Source organism: Anas acuta, chromosome 6, assembly GCF_963932015.1.
Source record: "Anas acuta chromosome 6, bAnaAcu1.1, whole genome shotgun sequence".
Lineage (NCBI taxonomy): Eukaryota > Metazoa > Chordata > Aves > Anseriformes > Anatidae > Anas > Anas acuta.
Window position 1 is genome coordinate 16,622,572 of NC_088984.1, and position 21,523 is coordinate 16,644,094.

At 68.5% G+C, this 21,523-nt stretch overlaps 1 protein-coding gene across 2 annotated transcripts; it reads left to right on the plus strand.

Annotated features, from left to right (window-relative positions):
• Window positions 1-617: 617 nt before the first annotated feature.
• On the plus strand, window positions 618-21,499 carry ASIC4 (acid sensing ion channel subunit family member 4). Of its 2 annotated transcripts, none has more exons than XM_068687633.1 (10): window positions 618-1,886; window positions 17,491-17,635; window positions 17,726-17,853; window positions 18,040-18,199; window positions 18,337-18,393; window positions 18,471-18,624; window positions 19,000-19,091; window positions 19,295-19,374; window positions 19,497-19,601; window positions 19,768-21,499. In XM_068687633.1, exons 1-10 carry the CDS (start codon window positions 1,311-1,313, stop codon window positions 19,885-19,887), a joined length of 1,617 nt encoding a protein of 538 aa, XP_068543734.1. In that variant the 5' UTR covers window positions 618-1,310; the 3' UTR covers window positions 19,888-21,499. The 2 variants fall into 2 exon arrangements, with proteins under 2 accessions (XP_068543734.1, XP_068543733.1); XM_068687632.1 differs by lacking the exon at window positions 618-1,886 and adding an exon at window positions 16,674-17,345.
• The last annotated feature ends 24 nt before the right edge of the window (window positions 21,500-21,523 follow it).

A 21,523-nucleotide genomic window follows, 5' to 3' on the forward strand; every position in this document is an offset into this window, starting at 1 on the left:
GGCACGGAACCCCCAGGGATAGCCGCATCTCCTGGGGGCTGCCTGCTGGAGGCAGGGAAGCGGTGGGGAAACTGAGGCAGGGACACCACGGTGCTGTGCAGGGGAGCGGCCGGCCCCAGGTGCCGGTGCCCCCCACCCTCACCCCGGCCCCCAGCCCAGCGAGCAGAGCAGGCAGAGCCCCCCCAGCTGCGGGCAGGACGGGGCAGCAGGAGGGGGTGCCGGGGGTGCTTGCAGGGAAGCCCCGCGGCTCTCCCCGTCCCGGGGCTCGGCGCCCGCCGGGTTGGGGCGCAGCGGGCCGCGGCAGGGAGGCGGTTAACGGCCAGGGAGCCGCCGAGGCAGGAGGAGTCCGCGGGCGGGCGAGCAGGAGGGGGCCGCCGGGCGAGCTGCCCGCAGGCTGCCCGCCCCCGCCGAGCCGCCCCGAGCCGTGCCGAGCCGCCCCGAGCCGCGCCGTGCCGTGCCGAGCCGCGCTGCCCCGGGGCGCACGGGCCGGGGCGAGGCGCACAGCGCGGCGGCGGCGGCGGCGGCGGCGGCGGGGGGCAGGCACCGTGCCCCGCCCGCCTCGGCACGGCTCGGCACGGCACGGCACGGCACGGCTCGGCACGGCTCGGCACGGCCACGGCATTTCACGGCGCGGCACGGTTCGGCACGGCTCGGCATCGCACGGCTTGGCTCGGCGCGGCGCGGCACGGCTCGGCACCGCTCGGCGCGCATCGGTTCCGCTCGGCTCGGCGCGGCTCGGCACGGCACGGCTCGGCTCCGGCAGGTCCCGAGCCATTCAAACAAGTGGCTCCCGCAGCACTTGGGAGCCGGGGCTGGAGAGAGGGCGCGGAGCGGCTCCCCCTGCCCCGGAGGCGCGGGGCCCTTCACACTGCCTCCTTCTCTGGCGCTCGCTCTTTATTTGACGATGAAATAATGTTGACATGTCTTGAATTATTAAGTATTCCCTGGATTTTATTAGCACATGATGCCTAAATGCTGCCTGTATCTGCCGGGGTCTTAACCAGAGAGGAGCGAAGGAGAGAGGCAGAGACACAGAGCGAGGGAGAGGAGAGAGAGGGGTTTTTGACAGCTGTATTTGTGCTGATAAGCGAAGGCACAAGGAGACGATCGACTAGTGAGACAAGAGGGAAGCGGCGGCTCGGAGCTGCTGAGAGGGGCTGCGCTTCCCTCCCGAGACGGCTCGGCCCTCCCGGCGCCGTGCTGGGGCTTGGGGGGGACCCGAGCCCCCTCCCAGCGCCTGGCCGGGCTCTCGGCCGCTGCCCGTGCCGGGGGGCAGCCCGCTGGCTGGGCACGCCGGCCGCGCGGGGCAGATGCCGATTGAGATCGTGTGTAAAATCAAATTTGCCGAGGAGGATGAGAAGCAGAAGGAGAAAGAAGAAGGGGACAAGGAGAGCCTGATCGAGGAGCCCGCGCGGCCCCGCTCCCGGGACCTGGCCGCCTTCGCCAGCGCCAGCACGCTGCACGGCCTGGGGCACATCTGCCGCTCGGGGCGGCTGGGCGTGCGCCAGACCCTCTGGGCGCTCGCCTTCCTGGCCTCGCTCGCCTTCTTCCTCTACCAGGCGGCCAAGTCGGCGCTGCTCTACCTGGAGCACCCCCACGTCATGGCCCTGGACGAGGAGGCCATCCGCGAGATGGTCTTCCCCGCCATCACCATCTGCAACATCAACCGCTACCGCCACTCGGCGCTCACCGACGCCGACATCTTCCACCTGGCCAACATGACCGGGCTGCCCCCCAAGGACCGCGACGGCCACAAGGCCACGGACCTGCTCTACCCCGACCCCGACATGGCCGACATCGTCAACCGCACCGGCCACCAGCTCGACGACATGCTCAAGAGCTGCAACTTCAGCGGCGAGAACTGCTCCTCCCGGGATTTCACTGTGGTGAGTGCGCAGCCCCGGGGACGCCGCCGGCGCTGGGGGGGCTCTGACCCCGCCGTGTCCTCGCCGCAGCGGGGCTCCCCGGCTCGCTCCGGCTGCTGAAGTTTTGCATCTCTCCGTGTTCGAGTTTCCCTCCAAGTTTCACATGGAGAGAGAGAGAGGATCCTCCGTGGGAGCTCTCTGCTGCAGGACCGCGCTGCCGGCAGCTCCGGGGCTGCAGGAGGGGGTCGTGGGCAGGAGCGGGGGCAGATGGGGGAGCGGGGCGCAGCCCTCCCCGGGGTGGGCGAGCAGCGGGAAGGGGAAAGCGGTGGCACAGAGCCTTGCTCCAGCCTCTCCTCACCACGGGTTGAGCTGCTCCATCGCAGGGCATTTTGCACAGCAAGAGTGGAATGGGGGGGCCGGGACCCCTTTGCACGTAGGAGAGCCCCCCTGCCTTCGGGGGTGGGCACTGGGATGTGTGTGAATGCGGGAGGCTGTCAGCATTGCACACTCGTGTGTGTGTGTGTGTGTGTGTGTGTGTGTGTGTGTGTGTGTGTGTGTGTGTGTGTGTGTGTGTGTGTGCAAATACACGTGCCCAGCACCCCCAGAGGGTCTGCTTCGGGGCATGGCCACATCCGGGGGCCCTGGGGGCCACCCCCACAGCTGGGGGTCCCCGGACCCCAGCAGCACCATGCCCACCCAGGCAGCGAGCTCCCAGCCGGGCACCGCGACTGTGCGGCTCTCGCTAATGTTGAGCCTGGAATCACAAATCCCCGCTGTGGTTTGGGGAAATAAATGTGCTGAACGGGCGGAATACTTGATGGGACCCCTTTCAGCCCGTAATGACTCTGGAAATGAGCCGCCTCTCTGCTCCGGCTGCCAGGGGCTGCTGCTCTGCCTGCTCGCTGCGCTCCCCGGAGCAGCGCTGCCAGCCGGAGCCCGCTCCGTGCCGGGGAGGGGGGTGCGATACGGGGGGCTGCGCAGCCTGCTGAGGGGAGAGGAGGCTCCGTGGGGTTGGAAATGGCTGATGCAGCACGTCCTGCTTCACTTCGTGCCCATCGCTGCGAAGCCTTTCTAGTGCAGGGTGCTGCCGTCCTAGGGAAAGCGCCATTTGGGGGGTGCTACAGGGGGGCTGCCGTGGGGAGCGTTTGCCTGCAGTGGGGTGGGGAGGAGCGGGGGGCAGCAGGGGGGACCCTCCTCCTCCTGGGGTTTTGCTGGGCTCTGTACCTGCTGTAGCCGAGCTTCCTGAGTATAGGTGCCGGGGAGAAGTGAGATCCAGCGGGGAGAGCGCAGGGAGCCCCGGTGCTGGGCAATCCTGCACGTGGTGTGTGGGGCTCAGCCACGCTGGCCGGTGGGAAGGTGGGGAGCCCAGCATCGTGCCGGGTAGCAGCACGGCATGGCAGTGGGATTTGGGCTGGGTACCAGCTTCCTAGAGCACGGACATACATGGGGACAGCCACCGGGACTGTCCGGTGTGCCGTCTCCGTGTGCTGGAGCAGGCTCCAGGCAGCGGGGTCAGGACGGGGAGCCCAGAGCTGGAGGCACCCGGAGCGCTCAGCAGGCAGGGCTGTCCCTGCCACCTCTTGCTGGCCACTTTCCCGATGCACCTGGAGCCAAGGGGCAATCTCGGGGCAGAAGAAGGTGCAAGGCACGGGCTTGGGAAGGGGAGGGGAAGGCAGGAGCAGAGGGGAGGGATTCGGCAGCCTCTCTGTGCCACGCAGCACGTCCCAGAGCCGTGCCAGGCAGCGGCGGGACCTGCCGAGGCAGCGCACCATTTGCAGCTGGAGCCTGCTGCTCCCGTTCCCTGAGCCGAATCTGTCCCCTGTGCCTCCTCCTGGGGATGATTCAAGCACGGTGCGAGCAGCTTGGCAGGCACGGGTGAGTCCCAGCCGCCACGTGTGGGCTTGGGAGCCGCCGTGCCTGCCAGCTGTGGCCCTGGTGCAGGAGCACCCCGTGCTGCGCCGCACCCCGCTGTCACACCGAGCTCCTGGCCCTGGGTGCCCCAGTGCCTTTCTGCTCACAGGGCTCCTGTGAGCCCACCGCAGCGGGTGCTCTGCGGGTGGCCCTGCAGGGAAGGAGGGCTCGCAGGGCTCGCAGCGCCCGGAGCAGAGGTTGTGTCCCCAGGGAGGCAGGGAAGGGAAGTTTTCCCTTGCAGCTCCCCGGGGCTGTGCTTGCAGGGGTGCTGGCGTCGATCCTCTGCTCTGTGCGCACGGGGGGCTTCACCCAGAGGCCAGAAGCGTGACGGCCCCTGGGTGGCCGTGGGCAGCCTGCCCGCCGGGCCAGCAGCGCTGCCGAGCCGGAGCGCGGAGCTCGCAGCCGGTGAGCACACGATAAACAGCTCGCGCGGGTCCTTTAAGTAGGCGCCGCGAGTGGTAAATGATCTTCCCCTATTTAACGTCACAAATCCTCATTCTTTATGGGATAGCAAATTAAGAAACTATGGGGAGAAAAATCCCCAGCGTAAGCATCTTCCGTGTAATAAAGCCCGGCTGGGCTGTAAATCTCCCCAGGCGGCAGGGACAGCACGGAGCCGCAGCGAGGCTCCCCTGCAGCCTGCTGACAAATGTGCCCCGTGCGCAGGCTGCCGGGAACCCCGGGCAGAGCCTTTTCCTACCCCTCTGCACCCCTTACTGGGGGGCAGCCCCATTCCCTGGGGCGCACAGCCCGGTGCCACGGGCACGCTGCCCGCTGCCTGGGGCAGGGCGCCGGGTGCCAAGCCCGGCCGGGCGGGCGCAGCTGCGGCACCGAGGGTGCGAGGCGAGGCGTGCGGCGGTGCTGCAGGGAATCAATAGCTCGCTTTCCGCGCCATTAAGCGGGAGGCGTCCCCGCGGGGCCGGGGCTCAGCTGCGGCTGGTGGCCCGTGGCCGCACGGTAGCCCGCTGGCACCCAGCCCCGGGGCCATGCTGGCCACCCCTGGGTGCACCGCGGCGCTGGGGACGGCGGAGGTGGCTTTGGGCAGGGCAGGGCAGGTGGTGGCCAGGCCAGCAGCTCGCCCTGGCTCCTCGCAGGCTGTGCTGGTGGTTGTGCTGGAGCCTCTCTCAAAACCACGTTCCCCCATCAAAAGCCTTTTGTTTGTGAGCCGCTGCTGCTGCCGAGGCCGCTCCTGCGAGGGCTGGGGCTGGGGGAGCGCAGAGCTGGCAGCGGCCTCGGAGCTGGCAGCGGCCCCGGCTCTCCTGGCAGGGCCCCCCCCGGGCCGTGGGCTGTGCGGGGCTCTCTGCGCCCCGTGCTGACCCCCAGGAGACAACCCCACACGTGTGGGCAGCGTTGGCTGCGTGCTGCCGGCTGGTGGGGGGCTGCAAAGCGCCGCGTGGGGCCGAGCTCTGCAGCCCCCCGGCGGGGAGGGCACGTCCCCAGCTGCCTCCTTCCCCCCTGCAATCAGCGCCACTCCCGACGCGGGGACTCTCTCTGACCTTTCCGCCAGAACCATATTTAATACATGTCGCATTTTCAGCCTGTTTGTACACCTGGAAAAAGCTGGGCTCATTCCTCTCCCCCTGCCCCTGCCCCACCTGGTGCTGCTGCTCACCCACCGAGGCGTTCGGCCACCCCATTTTGCCTCTTTGTGGTCTGTTCACCACAGGGAGCAGGGGGCTGGGGGCACACATTTCCCTTCCACGCTGGCCCTGCAAGGCCCTGCGAGCCTCCTGCTTGCTGCAGCCCCCGGGCAGAGCTGAGGACCGGGCAGGATGTGTCACCGTGCCGTGCCGTGCTGGCACGTCCCCAGATCTGTGTCTCTGGTGGCGCAGATGGGCTCTGGTTCCTCGTGCTCCTGTCCAGAGCGGTGGCAGCTCTGGCACGGTTACACATGAGCCGCCCGGGCACGGCTCGAGGCGCTGCTTGTGCCAGAAACCGGGGGACTTTAATGCAATTCGTTGCCATTTAATTTTACACAATTCCTGCTGCTTAATCCGCTGAGAAATGCTAATTTATACAATTCACGTCTAAAAATAAATGTCAGTCCAGCAGCTCCCAGCAGTGGGTAGCTGCTCCCCCGAGCCCCCGCTGGAGCCTCGTGCGGGGGACCCCAGCCCGGGGCGCACCCCCGAGGTGCCCAGGCCTTGGGGTGCAGCTCTGGGGCCGGCAGCTGTGGGGTGATGGGGTTATGGGGTGCCACGGCAGGGCAGCGAGGGGCTGGCTGGTCCCACGGGTGTCACCACAGAGCCCCTCATCGCAGCGGGTCTCGGGGCTCCGTGGCAAGGAGATGCGGGGTGTCACGGTGCTTTGGCTGCCTTTTGGGATGGACTGGGAGGTGGGAGGCATGCAGGGCCCCCGAGCTGTCTTTGAGGCCCAGTTCCCAGGGCTTTCCCCAGGGAGGGCAGCCTGGCCCGGCGTGCAGCTGCAGCCGACAGCGCTCAAGGCCAGCGCCCTGGTGCCAAAGAGGCGCCCGGTGCCAGGGGCTGGCACGGGGACACCCGAGCCGTGTGTGCTGGGTCCAGCCACGGGTCAGGACAGCCCCTGCATGGCTGGTAGACATGGATATGTTGTAAGGCACCTTTCATTTCTGTGGGAGCGTGGGGAAGCCCAAACCCCATCTGCCTGGGCTGCCTGGATGCAGCCCTACCTCCCTGAGCACGCAGGGGACGGGGAGAGGGAGGGATCCTGCTGGGAAGCAGCGGAGAGGACAAGCCCGTTCTGATGCCCATCCACACGGGGTGGCACCAGCCCTGGTGGCAGCGTGGGGATGGGTCCCCAGGGCAGCGGGTGGGCTGCGAGGGCTGCGGGAGCCCGGGGGGGGGAGCAGGGGCGCGGGGGCGGCGCGGCGGGGGAGCGGAGATGCTGGAGGAGCCGGCGGCTTTCCCACCGCATCCCTGATTGAGATCGGATCACCGCGAGCATAAAAAAGCTCTCTTCATAATTATATTTAATGAATTGACTTTAAAAGCTCTTACACTCTTATCTGGGTAATTTAATATCACACACTTAATAAGCCTGTCTCCGATACGGGGGGGAGCCAGCGGCCGTGACGCCCGCGCCTGGTGTGGCTCCCCGGGGACGCGGGACGTGCCATGCAGCCGGCCCCACGTGGAGGGCTGGGTGGATCGGGGGACACCGCTGTCCCCTGGGGACAGGGCACCCCTGGGGGCTTGGCGCAGGGGCTGGGGGACCATGGGGCTGGGGGGCACGGTGCCACGGGGCTGGATAGGGGCAAGGTGACTGCCTGTGGGTCCGAGGGGGCTCACAGCACCCCACAACCACAGCAGGGGTGACAAAGCCACCAGCCGGGCTCCCAGCACCCCCCCGGCCCTGCCCCACACGGCTCCCCACAGCCGGGACGGGGACCGGCAGGGTGCGGAGGGCGAGGGCGCAGCGCTGGCGCGCAGCTGGCCGTCCCCGTGCTGCCTGGCGGTGCCGGCTGCCGTGCCAGAGCACGGTGCCAAGGCCGGGCGGGCTGCGGGGAGCCGCGTGCCAAGGCGGTGACGTGGGGGGGACGCAGCTGCCACCTGGCCCTGCCTGGGGCGGCAGTCCCCAGGAGAGGGGTTCCCGGGCACCCTGCGGGCAGCCCCCGGGGCGCGGGGCCGGGTCTCCCCGCGCTGGAACGGGGAGGTTTACGGGGCTGCACTAAGTGACGCAAATGGTTTGAAGCCCATAAAGAGAGACGGTTTTATGTAAGACGACTATATAAAGCTCTGCTGTTCTGCCATTGATGAGATATAGGCCTTTATTTATAGAAGGCAATGTTTGCGGTGCGAGGGCTGAACGCCAGCCAGGGACCCGCGGATAGGGCGTCGAGTCATTTCACATGCAGCTGCCGTCGACACTGTTCACACATTAAAGAAAAAAATTAACAAGTTTGCAGCCAGTCAGGTGGAAAAAACAATAATTGTCGAAAACCGTATTTCCCCCTTTTTCCAATAACAAATAGCTGAAACGCTGCTGGGGAGGCTTGGGCTCGCTCAGCACCTGCACACAGCCGGCTGAGGCTGCGGCACGGCCGGGAGGGGGGCACTGGAGAAAGGGGGGAGCACGCTGGGGCCGTGGGGCTCCGGCAGAGCCGGACATCTCCCCAGGGCACCGTGTCCCCTCCCTGCCCCGTGCTCGCTGTCCGCAGGGCGCAGGCAGGCACGGCGTGGGGCTGAGGATGCTCTGTGCGCGGTGGCTGCAGACAAAGCCCTGCTGGCTGGGTTTCCCTGCCAGCACCTCCCCGCCCGCGTGCAGGGGGATGTGCTGAGGTTATTTCTTGGCCAGATGTGGCCGGGTTCTTGCTGGCGAGCGAGCAGCACGTCCCTGTGGTCAGAGCGCCCTGCCAAATTTCGTTTCATGCACGAAAGGAGGAAAAACTTCTCATGATTAATTGCGCAACAGGGGAGAACACGCAGCTCTCTAACCTGCTCCTTGCTGATCGCTGCCCTTTTCTTCCTCGCTGCAAGTGCAGCTGGGGAGAAGGGGGCGAGCTCTTCCCCAGGGCACGCTGTGCTGCACGACCCTGGGGCTGCACGGGCAGCGAGCGGCGAGCTCGGTGGTGCGCGGCGAGGGCAGGAGGTGCTGGAACAGCCCTCGCTGCCCTCCTGACCCTGCAAGGGGAGGGAAGGCAGGCAGGGCTTCACAGCAGGAGAGCAGTCAGGCTGGTGCTTGAGCTGCCTTCTCGCAGCTCCCTGCACATTGCTGCGGGCTGATGTCCGAGGCTGTCCCTTGCTTACGCTGCAAAACCTTCCCTCTGTGCACTGAGCCGTGCCCTCGGTGTGCTGCGCCAGCGCGGCTGCGGGCACGGCACTGCCTGCCCCCTCTGCGTGCTGCCTGCTCGCAGCAGGGAGAGGAGGAGCGGGGTCACGGGGCCAAGCTGGGGCACACCTGGGCTCTGTGCCTGCACGGCCGGTCCCCCCCAGGCAGCACACACAGGTGGGGAGGGTCCCGGGCACCCCGAGCTCTCCGCTCCCTCCCTGGGAGCAGCTGCTGGCTGGGTGCTGAACGGCCATTAAGCGCCGGCTGAGCTTTGATGGAGTCAACAGGTTTTCCTCCAGCGGAACAAAAGGTTACCTGCTTGATTGCAGAGCCGGGAGCACAGGCAGAGGTGAAAAGCGAGGGCAGGAAAGCCAGAGGCCGGGAGAGCAGCGGGTGCCCTGTCTGTGTCAGGGAGCTCGGAGACACCGCCGGCCGCGAGCCCATGGGGTGTGCGGGGCCGGGGCCCAGGGTGGGAGGGGAGAGCTGGCACCAGCCTCATCAGCCAGAGCCCTGATTAATCACTAGCTGCCAGCCCTCCAGCCTGCAGCTCATTAGCGGTTTAATTCCTGGTGCCCATCGCGCTGGAGGGCTGCACAGCCCTGATTGAGCCGCTGGGACGGGCTGGGGCTGCCCAGCAGGGCCAGCAGAGCGGGCAGGGGCAGGCAGGAGCCGGGTGCCCCAGCAGGGCAGCCCTGGGCACACAGGGGTGGGCACAGCCTCGCGTCCCAGCTGCCAGGAGGGGTTTTGATGGGAGCAGCCCAAACCCTGCCCTGGCTCCGGAGCTGCAATCTGTGCTGTTCCTCCCCAGCCGGAGGAGGGAGGGGGCCGCACAGAGCCGGGGCCCCGGTGGGAGCAGGGAAGCATCTCCATCTGTCCGCAGCGCTCAGCGGCTGGAGAGGCCAAGGTGGTCCCCGAGCGGGGCTGTCCCCAGGCCACCTCTGCGCAGGAGGCAGGGCTGGCACGGCATCTGCGGCTGCCCTGGGCAGGGCAGGGAGCAGCCACCTCCCTGGGGACCGAGGACACTGCAAATCCGAGGTGGATGCAAGCATTAATTATGTCCCGGCTGCTCGGCCACCACCGTGGCTGCTCGTGCAGAGAGAAGGGGTTACACTGGTGGCATGTGCTGGCTGTCACCCCGCTGCGCCCCACGCTGTGCCATGCCAGCCAGCCCTGCTCTGCCCGGCCCCAGGAGGTGAATGGCAGGAGGAGCAGGAGGCAGGAGCGGTGTGAGCACTGTTGAGCAGCCTGGCTCTGAGATCCCACTCATCAGAGAGCGCCTGCACATCTCTGTGCTAATTAGGGGCAGAGGTTTGCAGGCTGTCCCTGCCCTGCCTCTCCATGGCCCCCTGCCCGTCCCCATCCCATCCCATCCCATCCCATCCCATCCCATCCCATCCCATCCCATCCCATCCCATCCCATCCCATCCCATCCCATCCCATCCCAGCAGTGTGCACGGTGCCATCCCTGGAGCCCCGGAGCACGCAGCAGTGACAGCCGCTCTGTCCCCAGGTGCCTGCCTGATCTTATCGTGGTGGAGCTGCCTTGCAGAGGGAGTTTTTCAGGCTCTGCCCCCCCGACGCTGCTGCTGCTCCGACATCCTGTTTCCTTATCACCTGACATGACCTTAATTTACTCCCCAGGCTGACAGCGCTCCGGGCTTCTCCTCCAGGAGCTGGATCTCAGCACCGTGCCCTGCCTCACCCGCTGCAGGACCTCGGCACAGGCAGTAGGAGCAGGGCGCAGAGGGCTGCGCAGGGCAGGCAGCACTGGCGGATTGAAATGCTGGCACCGACGACTTCTGTAGCCACGTTATCTCCCAAGCTGGGCAAATATTGGCGGAGGGGAGATTATTCAATAGCAAAGTTTGCAGATGGGAATCACGGCGTGTGATCCCACGGGCTCCATGCCACAGCTCGCCTGCTCCAGTGCAGCCTCGGCTGCGTGGGGCTGAGCCCCTCAGGGGCACGGCGTGGGGACAGGACAGGGCCCTGGGCAGCATCCCGGGGGCTTTCCCCTGTGCTGGTACCCAGCAAGGCACTGGTCCCAGCTTCCCTGCAGCTCCCATCCCACCCCACAGCACCGGCATACATGTGTGCACCGTGCCGGGACCCTGCTCAGCCCCACGCAGCCCCCAGCATGGTGGGGCTGAGCTTCCCCAGGTGTGGGCACCACCTGCAGCATCTCTTCTCGTCCTGGAGCCTGCACCCAGCTCCCCTCCCTGGGCAGCTTCTCCATGGGGGCCCTGGTGGCCACTGGGGCTCCTTGGGGGCACCAAGAGGGGTGTCCCCCCCCCCAGCACCCAGCCAGGAGCCTCCATCCATCGGCCCCCGCACCCAGGAGCGCGCGGGCTGGGGAAAGCCAGCCCCTATCATGTTTGTTCCATTGATTTAGTGCCGTGGAGAGGGTTTAATCAGCCTTTAGCCTGCACGCTCCAGCATTAAGAACAAATCCATTAGCCACGAGATAACCACAAAGGGTTGCGCTGAGGCTGGATGAGGTTCCAGCGCCTTCAAGATGCAAATTGGCAATCAAAGATCAAAGCTGTGCAGCTCCCTAATCTCTACTAAAAGGGCTCAGCTATTAACGAGCCCTTTCCCGCTGGGCTGTGATCACCCCACTTCACTCCTGTCCCGATGCGGGGCGCGTTGTGCCGTGCCCCTGGCCCCCGCGCTGACCCTGGGGATGAAGGCACAGAGGGGACCCGGGCTGTTTGTTTGTGCCTTGCTGCCTGCAGCTCTGACGTGCTGCTGTCAGATTTGTGCTGGTGCAGAGAGCAAAGCCCTGGGGAGCCGCTGGTCAGCGGGCAGAGGGGGCAAGAAGGGAAGGGGGCAGGGGCTGGGGTGGTGAGGGCCATACAGGGCTTGCGCGGAGACTTTGGGCGCAGGGGGAGGTGCTGCCGGGTGGTTTGCTTCCCTCTGCTCACGGATTTAGCCCTGGTGTGGCTGCACCAGGTGGCTCAGGTCAATCCCTGTGGGCCCCAGGGAAATCAGCGCTGGGGATGTGGAGTGGGGGCAGGCGCAGGGCTTGGGCAGGGCCCCCTGGGGCCACGTTCCCCTTTCTGGGGTATTCCTGCCCGGCTCCTGCGCAGTGCTGAGGCCAGCTGCAGGATGGGGGCTCCCAGCACAGCCCCAGCATGCTGGAAGCCGTGAAGCCGTCGAGCTGTGACAGGAGCTGAGCCACCAGCACCGTCAGCAGATCTCGGGCAGCACAGATGGGCTGCCAGCGCCGGGGCACTGCGCACCCGGGACCCTGGCGGAGAGGCACGCACCGCTGCCCGGGTGCCAGCACAGCACTTCCAGCCCCCATGTGCCTGCTCCAGCTCGGGGGGGCAGCATCCACCCCGCAGCACCCCTCTGCACGGCGGGATGCTCAGGAGGACCAGCGCAGGGAGAGGTTTGGGCTGGGGCTCGGTGCCTCCGGTGGCTCTGACAGCGTCCCCGGGCGGTGGCACAGCCTTGCCCTCGCTCAGCCGGGGTGATGATAAATCTTATCAGCGTAAACCCATCCGCAGGCAGTGGGATAACCCCTGTGACAACCCAGCCTCAGCCACGCTGCGGATTTACAGATAAATAACAACAAAGCTGGAGGGACCGGGCCTGTGCCGGCACCTGCCCGGGGGCACCCCGCGGCCACCCCTGCCACCAGAGAGTGTGCGTGGGGACAAAGCCACGCGTGATGCCGGCAGCGCATCCCCCGTGCCCTCGCCCCGCTTGGGCCAGGCGTGGGGCCGGTGCCAGCGGCGGGTGCCAGCAGCGTGGCGGTGCCAGGCGGTGCGGATGCTGCCGGGGGGGCGGCGAGGTGTGCTGGCAGGAGCTGCTGCCCCGGGCTGGCCGCCCCGCCTGGGCTCCCGCGTTGGCTGGCGGTGCGGCCGCGCAGCCGTGGGAGCCGTAATGAGATGGAGCAGCAGAAGGACGGCGAGATAAGGCTGCCTGCGCTGCCCCAGCAGATTAAACGCTGGGATTAAGCAGGCGGTGCCAGCTCTGCTGCCTTTTTATCTCACTGCTTCTCCCCTCTTATTCTCCCGCAGTCGATAGTGAACGGTCTCGGAGCTGTCAGCAAAGGAAATTGCTTGTTAACCCGTTGGGGACGGGCGCGGGGCTGCCTGCACGGCTGCTTTCAAAGAGGAGCCTTCCCCGGGGATGCTGCTGGCTGCAGAGCGGGGTGGGCAGAGCAGTGGGGCCGTGGGACCTCCCTGCTCCATCCCCATACCAGTGTCCTGCTGCCCGGTGCTGGCCCCGTGGTCCCCATGGGGCTGCACACAGAGGGGCTGGTGGCGCTCAGCTCTGGTGCTGCCTCTCAGCCAAAAGCCCCCAGCACCGGGTGGCCGGGGGAGCAATGTGATGGGGCACGCGGGGTGACAGCAGCCAGAGAGCGGGGCTGGTCTGTGCCAGGCCCCACAGACCCCGGTGCCCCCCTGGGCATCCTCAATGCTCCCTCCGGGCCCCAGGTGGGATGCTGTGGGGCGGAGAGGGCACGTCCCCGGGTCTGTATGGCCGGGGAGCTGGCAGGGGCAGCGTGCGAGCCCTGGGCAGCCGGGGCTGAGCGCGGCACGGCGCTGGAGCAGCTGCTGCATGGGGCAGGAGGGCTGAGCCCAAATCGGGAGAGGAAATGGGAGCAATTGGCACGTGCGGGCTGGCAGGAGGAACGCTGCGAGGGGCTGGGATTGCTGTTTATAAATACATCAAGGGAGTAAACACAACGGAGGGAAGAGAGCTATTTCAGCTCGGGGACAATGCTGGCGCGAGAACAAATGGTACAAAGCGGCCCTGCAGAAATTGGGCTTGGAAAGCAGGAGACCAGTGAGGTCCCGGGCCGGCCGCCCCCCGGGAGGGGAAGGCACAGCGCTGAGCTCACCGTGCTGCCAGGGGGGGCCGTGTGCTGGCCCCGGGGGTCCGCACGAGTGCGGGTGCCCCAGCTCTGCCCCGCTGGCAGCACAGCCCGCAGCACAGCTGAGCACTTGGTATTCCAGCCGCGAGCCCGCTTGGCACCGCCGGGGCTCCCACGTCTCCCTGCTGGCTCCGGGGACACGTCCGCGGGGCTCAGCTGGCACGGGCTGGCCCAGCACATCTGCGCGGGGAGGTGGCAGGAGGGGCGCAGCCCCCCGGGGCGTGCCCGAGGCTTGGGATTTGGGAGGTGGGCTGGGATGCTGGGGAGGGGATGAGGAACATCCCATAACCGAGCCCAGCGCGGTGCTGGAGGGCCCTGCCTGGGGACAAAGGCATCCTGGGGACCTCATGGGGGTGGCAGCCCCGGTGCAGGAGCTGTGCCCAGTGCCAGGAGCAGCCCTGTGTGGGGCAAGGACAGGGTACAGGGGGGGCTGTGGGTTTGGGGGGGCGATGGCACCGGTGCTGGAGCTGGGGTGAAGCCAAACTGGCTCCGGTGCTCGCCCCTCCGGGGAGCGGGGAAGGGAAATGGTGCGACCGTGCGTGAGAGGGACGTTTGCAGAGGCGAAAACATCCCACTGGCTCAGAAAATTGCTGCAGAATCGGGCTTGAAATGAGTTGAAATTGCTGAATCCAAGCGGATCTCATATCCCGGGCAGTTGCAGTGCTGGCGTCAGCGCTGCGGCTTCCCTCCGTGGGCACCCAGGCGGGGGCTGTCAGCACCACGGGGGGGGAGCGGGACACCGGGGACACGGCCGGGGATTTGGGGGGGCTCCAGCAGAGCCTGGGCTGGGCTGGCTGCAGCGGGGGGCAGCGTCTGTGGGCATGGCATTATCTGGCTGTGCCCGTGTCAGCCCGGGACAAGCAGCACCCCGTGCCCCCAGCTCCGTGTGCCCGCTCGGGGAGCACCCTTTGCAATCTGGGGGCTGCAGCCCGTGGCCCAGCTGCTGCCGGGTTGCTGTGCCCAGGGACATTTGTCACCGGGGGGTGCCCGCTCCTGCGTGTTGTGCCCGTGCCCTGCTGGCTGCGTGTCCCAGGGGGGGACACGGGGCAGGAGCACACGTCCCCGGCGTGCAGGGCCCCCACGCGTGCCGCAGCTCCGTCTCCTTTGCATGCAGGCATGCGGCTGGCAGCTTAGCGCGGCCTCTTGTCTCTGCAGAGCAATCAGGATTTGTCGCTGCTTGCGCTGTTTAACGTCGTCTTCCAGAGGCTAAATACCGTGGGGAGCCGTGTAAGCCGCGGAAATACCTGCGTGAGCCGGGATCAGCCGCAGGCAGGCACAATGGGCTTGTAGCGACGAGCATGGGGGGGCTCGGGCATGTGTGGGGCCAGCCCCGGGGCCCCCTGCCATGGGAAACCTCAGTGCTGGTGGATGGGATGTGGTCAGGATGCCGGGAACCAGCACCCGTGGGGTGCCCACACATAGGGGGCAAGAGGGGGAGCCCCATGGGGTGGCGGTAGCAGGGTGCCAGGGCTGTATGGGGCGGGGAGGGGGATCCTTCAGCCCCCCGTTGGCAGCGATCCCCGGCTGGGATCTGCCTGGCGAGGCGCCGGCAGCTATTTCTGTCAAGGTCAAAGTGTCTCCACGGCACAGAGCAGGGAAATGAGGAATCGTGTCGAGAAATTACCTCCCTAATGGGGTCTCCCCTGCGCGGGGATGCCGGTGTGTGGCAGCTGAGCGGGGAGGCCCGCAGGCGGTGCGGGAGCCCTGCCGCCCGGCCCCGAGGCCCACAGCACCCTTGGGTGCCCCGCGAGGGGAGCAGGGTGCCAGGGGGCCGTGCCCGGCAGGACACGTGCGCTCCGTTCCCCCCTGCGAGGCACATTTCTGGGTCAGCTGCGGGGAAGGAACCATCTCCCAGAGCAGGCAGCCCCTGCTCTGCCCTTCCTCCTCCTCCTCCTCCTCCTCGCTCTGCTCCCGCGCTCCCTGTTATCTAATTGGGTTTGGCATCCTGGAAAGCCGAAGCCCTTCAGGCCTGTGCTGTGCTCTCTCCGGCGAGCTCTCACAGCTGTCCTCGGCACCCTGGCAGTAACTCAGCAGGGCGCCGCGGGCACCCCTGCCCTCCCCATGCCCCCTGTGCCCTGCTGCCTGCCCAGGGCTGCAGGGGACGGCGATGGGGACAGGGACGAGGCCACCGCTGCCACCACCACCGCCGCGGGACCTCTCCGTCCCCGCCAGCCCCTGCCCGTGTCCCCAGGTGCCCTCTCCTGTGTGCCCTGTCCCCATCCCTCTCCCGCTGCCGCCCGGCGCTGTGCGAGCCGCCAGGAGCTGGCAGCGAGCAGCGCGCTGACATTTCCTGCGGCCGGGGGAGCTCATCCTCCCTTTGCAGAAAAACTAATATCAAAGCCGCCCCGGCGCGCCAGGCGCTGATGCTATCAGGCCGGCGGGCTCGGGCTCTCCGAGCCGCAATAAATCCCCGGCCGGCGGCTCCAGCAGCCCCCCCGCAACCTCCCGCAGCCCGGGGAGCTGGGGCTGCGCTCCCCGGGGGGCACCGGGCACCGGGAGCCCGGCGGGGGGCTCGGGGGGTTCGGGGCCGGCCGGAGCGCGGCGGGGCCGGCTGCCCAAAAGCGGGGCCCTGCTGCCCCCTGCCGGATCCCGGCCCTGCGGGGCCCCCCCCGCTCCCTTTCCCTGCGCTTTGAAGCGCCCCTGACGGGCAGCCGGGCCCCCGCCGCCAGCCCCGAGCCTTTGAGGAGCCGCTGGGGGTGCGCAGATGCCGTCCTCGGCGCCGTCGTCGCTGTCCCCCCCCCTCGCCGTCCCCGCTGTGATCAGAGCCGCAGCCGTCACTTCAAAGCGCCCGCCGGGCTCCCACGCAGCAGCAGCCCCCGGGGACGGGGTGGGGGCCCCCAGGCTGCGGGGATTTGGGGTACAGCACTGGGGAGTGGGGGACGTGGGAGGTGACCGCCCCCCCTCCAGGCCTGGCACCGTGTGGGGCAGGGCCCCCAGCCCCACAGATGCTTTGCCCCACGTTGGGTGAGATTTTGGGGGGCACGCAGGGCTTTGGGGGGGCTGTGGGGCCAGAGCAATGGGCAGGGATGCTCTGGGGTGTGGCACTCCTGGGCAAGGGGCTCACAGGGCACTGCTGGGTCAGGGCATCCCTGTGCCGGGGCTGTGGGGACCCCCTGCCTGGGGTAGCACAACACCCCCCCACACACCCCCAGCCCAGCTCGGGGAGGAATTTTCCATTCCCGAATCGAGGTTGGGGGAAGGCGTGCGCTCGCACCAGCCCCCTCCTCTCCCTCCCCTCGCCCGTCACAGCTCGGGAAGGCGCCTGCCACATCCAGCTCCGGGAAGGTGCGGAGCCAAAAAAGCCTCCCGGGAAGGAGACGGGGAGCAGGGAGCAGGCAGGAGCCCCCCCCCCCAGCGCAGCGATGCCGCTGCCCCTCTCCTGCTGCCCCGACGGAGAGGCCCTGGCCGCGGCACAGGGCGGCTTCCTGCGCGCCACCCGCATCCCCGGGCTGCACTACATGGGCACCCGGCCCCAGTCCCGCCTGCGCCGCCTGCTCTGGAGCCTGGCCTTCCTGGCCTCTGCCGGGCTGCTGGCCACCGGGGCCACCGACCGCCTGCGCCACCTGCTCTCGCGCCCCGTGCACACGCGGGCACGCCTGGCCCGGGCGCCCCAGCTGCGCTTCCCGGCCGTCACCCTCTGCAACCCCAACCGGGCGCGCTTCCTGCAGCTCACCAAGCCCGACCTCTACTCGGTGGGGCAGTGGCTGGGGCTGGCGCGGGAGGACCGCTCGCTGGTGCCCGAGCTGCTGGCCGTGCTGGGGGACGAGCGGCGCCGCTGGCTCGAGCGCCTGGCCAACTACTCGCGCTTCCTGCCGCCCCGCCGCTCCGAGCGCACCATGCAGAGCTTCTTCCACCGCCTGGGCCACCAGATCGAGGACATGCTGGTGGAGTGCCGCTTCCAGGGCGAGCGCTGCGGCCCCCAGCACTTCGTCCCCGTGAGTCCCCGCCTCGGGTGCCCGGCACCAGCCTGCGCCCCAGGGGCCCCGCAGGACTGTAAAGGGGGGCCCGGACCTTATCCTGCTTGCAGAGCGCCCTGCCTGAGCCCTTCCCCATCCTCCCCCTCCCTCTCTCCATCCCCAGGTCTATACGCGCTATGGCAAATGCTACACCTTCAACGGGGACCGGAGGAACCCACGGGTCACCCGCCAGGGCGGCATGGGCAACGGGCTGGAGATCATGCTGGACATCCAGCAGGAGGAATACCTGCCCATCTGGAGGGAGACCAGTGAGTGGGGCTGCGGGCAGGGCACGGGGTACAGGGGCTGAGGGCTGTCCCATGGGACCAGCTGCCCACGACCCCTTCTATCCCCTGCAGATGAGACATCGTTTGAAGCTGGCATCCGAGTCCAGATCCACAGCCAGGACGAGCCGCCCTACATCCATCAGCTGGGCTTCGGCGTCTCGCCTGGCTTCCAGACCTTCGTGTCCTGCCAGGAGCAGCGGGTAAGGCCAGCTCAGGGCGCTGGCCATATGGGGCCAAGCCGTGGGGACAGCGGGGTGGTGCCGTTCCCGGGGACGCCACTTCGCCCCACGCAGCCCCAACACCTGCTGGGCGGCGGTGATACCCCACAGCCCCGGGGATGTCCCAGCCCCGTGCGTCCCTGCAGCAATGCCCTCCCTCCCCGGCAGCTCACCTACCTGCCGCAGCCCTGGGGCAACTGCCGGGCCAGCGTGCAGGGGGAGCAGACCCTGCCCGGCTACGACACCTACAGCATCGCCGCCTGCCGCCTGCAGTGCGAGAAGGAGGCCGTGGTGCGCAGCTGCCACTGCCGCATGGTCCACATGCCAGGTGAGGGTCCCACCCTCCCCCCTGCACCCAGAGGTGGCCCCCACCCCATCGCTCAGCCCCTGCCACCCCCTAGAGGGGAGCGAGCGCGGGGTGGGGTGTGTGAGGCTCCCACCCCCTGACCTGCAGCTTCCCCGCAGGCAACGAGTCCATCTGCTCTCCCAACGTCTACATCGAGTGTGCTGACCACACGCTGGGTAGGTGCGGGGCCGGGAGGGAGGGATTTTGGGGGGGGGGGGGGTGTGCAGCCGTGCCCAGCGGTGCGTGCCCCCAGACGCGGCGGTGGAGGACAGCCAGGAGCGCTGCAGCTGCCCCACGCCGTGCAACCTGACCCGCTACGGCAAGGAGATCTCCATGGTGCGCATCCCCAACAAGGGCTCGGCGCGCTACCTGGCCCGCAAGTACAACAAGAACGAGACCTACATTCGGTGAGCCCCCGGGGCTGGGGCTGGCAGGGGGCTGGGGGGGGGACACTGGGAATCTGGGGGTCCCCCCGTGCTCCTGGCAGCGTGTGGAGACCAGGTCCTGGCATGCACGGTCCCTGCAGCATCCTCTCCCTGGGGGGACTGTGGTTAGAGGGGGGGCACCGTCTCCTTGGCGTCCTCCCAGCCTGCACGTCCCCACCCCGCAGTCCCACCGGGGCCATGACATGTCCCTTCTGTGTCCCCTCCACACGCAGGGCCCCGCAAACCCAGCCTGTGTAACTCACAAGGGCGCCGGGAGCACCCTGGGGCGGGGTGGATGGGAGCTGGGGGAGGCTGGGGGCAATGTGGGTGGTGACCGGCCCCACGGTGTCCCCGCAGGGAGAACTTCCTGGTGCTGGACATCTTCTTCGAGGCGCTCAACTACGAGGCCATTGAGCAGAAGAAAGCCTACGACCTTGCCGGGCTGCTCGGTGACTCCCCAGCCTTCCCCCAGGACCCCCAGCTCCCCCTGTCCTGCAGCCCCAAACCCCATTACCACCTTGTTCCCCTCCATCCTTTGTCCCTGTCACCTCGCTGTCCCCTCCATCCTTTAGCCCTGGCACTGCCGTCCCTCCCCAGCCCAAAGGGGCTGTGCAGCAGCTCCCGGTGACCCTCTCTCCCCTGTCCTCCCCAGGGGACATCGGGGGACAGATGGGCCTGTTCATCGGCGCCAGCATCCTCACCATCCTGGAGATCCTGGACTACATCTACGAGGTGCGCTGGGAGCCGAGCAGGGGCCGGGCTCCCCAGGGAGGGGGTGGCCGTGCGGAGCGGGGTGCTCCCATGGGGTGCTGTGTGCGTGCGTGGGGCTCTGGGGCTGACCCCTCTGCCCCCAGGTGATCCGTGACAGGGTGAGCCGCGTCCTGCGCCGCTCCAAGCCGCCCCTGAAGAAGCCCTCGGGCAGCATCGCCACGCTGGGGCTGGAGGAGCTCAAGGACCAGGTACCCCACTGGGGCGGGATGGGGGAGCAGGGACCTGGGCAGGGTCTCCCCAGCCCCGTGGGGACGGGACGTGGCTCCCCAGGGCCAGGCTGCCGAGCTGTGGGATGGATATAGGGGAAGGGCCGGGGGGCAGGAGGGCGCCCCCCTGACGCTGCCGTCCCCGCAGAGCCCCTGCGAGACGCTGGGCCGGCACGTGGAGGGCTCCTACAACGCGGGCATCCTGCCCAACCACCACCACCGCCACCACTACCCGCACCAGGGCGTCTTCGAGGACTTCGCCTGCTAGGCCAGCTGGGGACAGGGGGCGGCCAGCCCCCACCCCCCGCTGTCCCCTCCCCGCCGTCCTCACGGAGAGGCACCGCGGCACGGGGATCAGGCGCGCCGCTCGCCCCCGGCCGTGCCACCGGCACCGCCGCGGCCCCCAGCCCCTCCGCCCAGCCCCTCCGCTTGCCCCCGGCGTGCGGGGTCAGCCCTGTCTCAAGCACACGGGATGGGGGGGCCGCCCCCTGTCCGGCAGCAAGAGCAGCCCTGGGCCCAAAACTGCATGCCAGGGGGGCTTCGGGGGAGCGGAGGGGCCCCCGCGATGCAGAGCATGCGAGGGGGGGGCTGGGTTTCCCGCGAGCCCCCCCAGGCCCTTCCCTGCTGGCTCCTCCTAGGGGGTCTCTGCCCTGCCCCGTCCCCCAGGGGAGGGCCGTGCCCGGCCCCCCGGCCCCCTCCCAGGGCATGTGGCAGGGTGGGGGGCTCCCACCTGCAGTCACACCTGCATGGCACCTCCCTGCCACCCCTCCGGCCCCCAGCACCACCACCACTGTGACACCCCCCCGACACCTCCCCTCCTTCCCCAGCCCCACGCAGCCCTCCGGGGCTGCAGCCCCCTGCCCCGTAGCCGCCCCCAGCCAGACCCCTGCACTGTGACCCCCCCACACTCCAGTGTTAGCCCCCAGCCCCGTGGACTTCTCCCCGCTCTCCTGCCCCAAACCCTCTCCTCCCAGTGCCCCACAGCCCCCTCCAGCCTCCCCGCTCCCGTGCGTCGCCCCGAGCAGGCTGTCCTCAGGCACAGCCACCCGGCACGGCACGGGGGCACCCGTCCTCGCTCCCCTGGCTGTCACAGCTCTTCCGCACCGTGCACGTCCCCACCCCTGCCACGTCCCCCCTCCCCCGGGTGCTGAGCGCCCGCTGTGCCTCCCCCAGCCTGGATGGGGTCAGGAGGGTGCCCCGTGCCCAGCACAGCCCCGGGGGGGGTGGCAGGACCCCATCAGGACCCCCCCTGGTGACCCCTTCCCGTAGGACATCTCCTCCTCCCCCTCCACTGTAGCAGACACCAGCGCAGGGCAAACAGCCCCAAAATATCTCAGGAGGGGGGGGCCGGCTGGCAAAGCCCCCCTCGACACGCACACACGGCAGAGAGGGGGACCCGCGGCAGGAATTGGTGACATCGGGGGGGGAGATGGGATGGGACCTAGCCTGGCTACACCCCCAGTGCCCCAAGACCCGAGAGGGCACAGCCGTGCCGTGGCCAAAGCCATAGCTGCAGGAGGAGCCCCTCCACCACCGCGTGTGCCCGGGAGGGTGTCCAGGTCCCCGTGGGGCGGTGGCACGCGTGGCGTGGGACCCCAGCCCCAGGGAACGGCCACCCTGTGCCCACCCCGTGCTCCTGCACCAGCAGCTGGGTGCAAGCAGAAGCATCCCCGCAGCAATGCCAGGCCCCCCACCAGCACCACAGGGGGAAGGAGGGTGCCTGGGCGTGGGGTGCAGGATGTGGCCCCCTCCCTGGCAGCGGGAGCGAGCCCCGGGCAGGGTGGGCATGGGCAGGGCGGCGGGAGGTGGCCGTCGGAGGCGTGCGCCACTGTTTTATAGATGTACAAAAGCTCCCTAATAAAGAGGCACAAGTAGGTCCAGAGCTGCCTGCGTGGCTGGGGGGG

Bases quoted from the DNA above. Each gene is read 5' to 3' on its own strand.
- ASIC4 (XM_068687633.1), top strand. From the start codon at position 1,311: ATGCCGATTGAGATCGTGTGTAAAATCAAATTTGCCGAGGAGGATGAG. The intron at 1,887-17,490 runs GTGAGTGCGCAG...CTCCATCCCCAG, and splicing joins CCTCCCGGGATTTCACTGTG to GTCTATACGCGCTATGGCAA. The intron at 17,636-17,725 runs GTGAGTGGGGCT...TATCCCCTGCAG, and splicing joins GCCCATCTGGAGGGAGACCA to ATGAGACATCGTTTGAAGCT.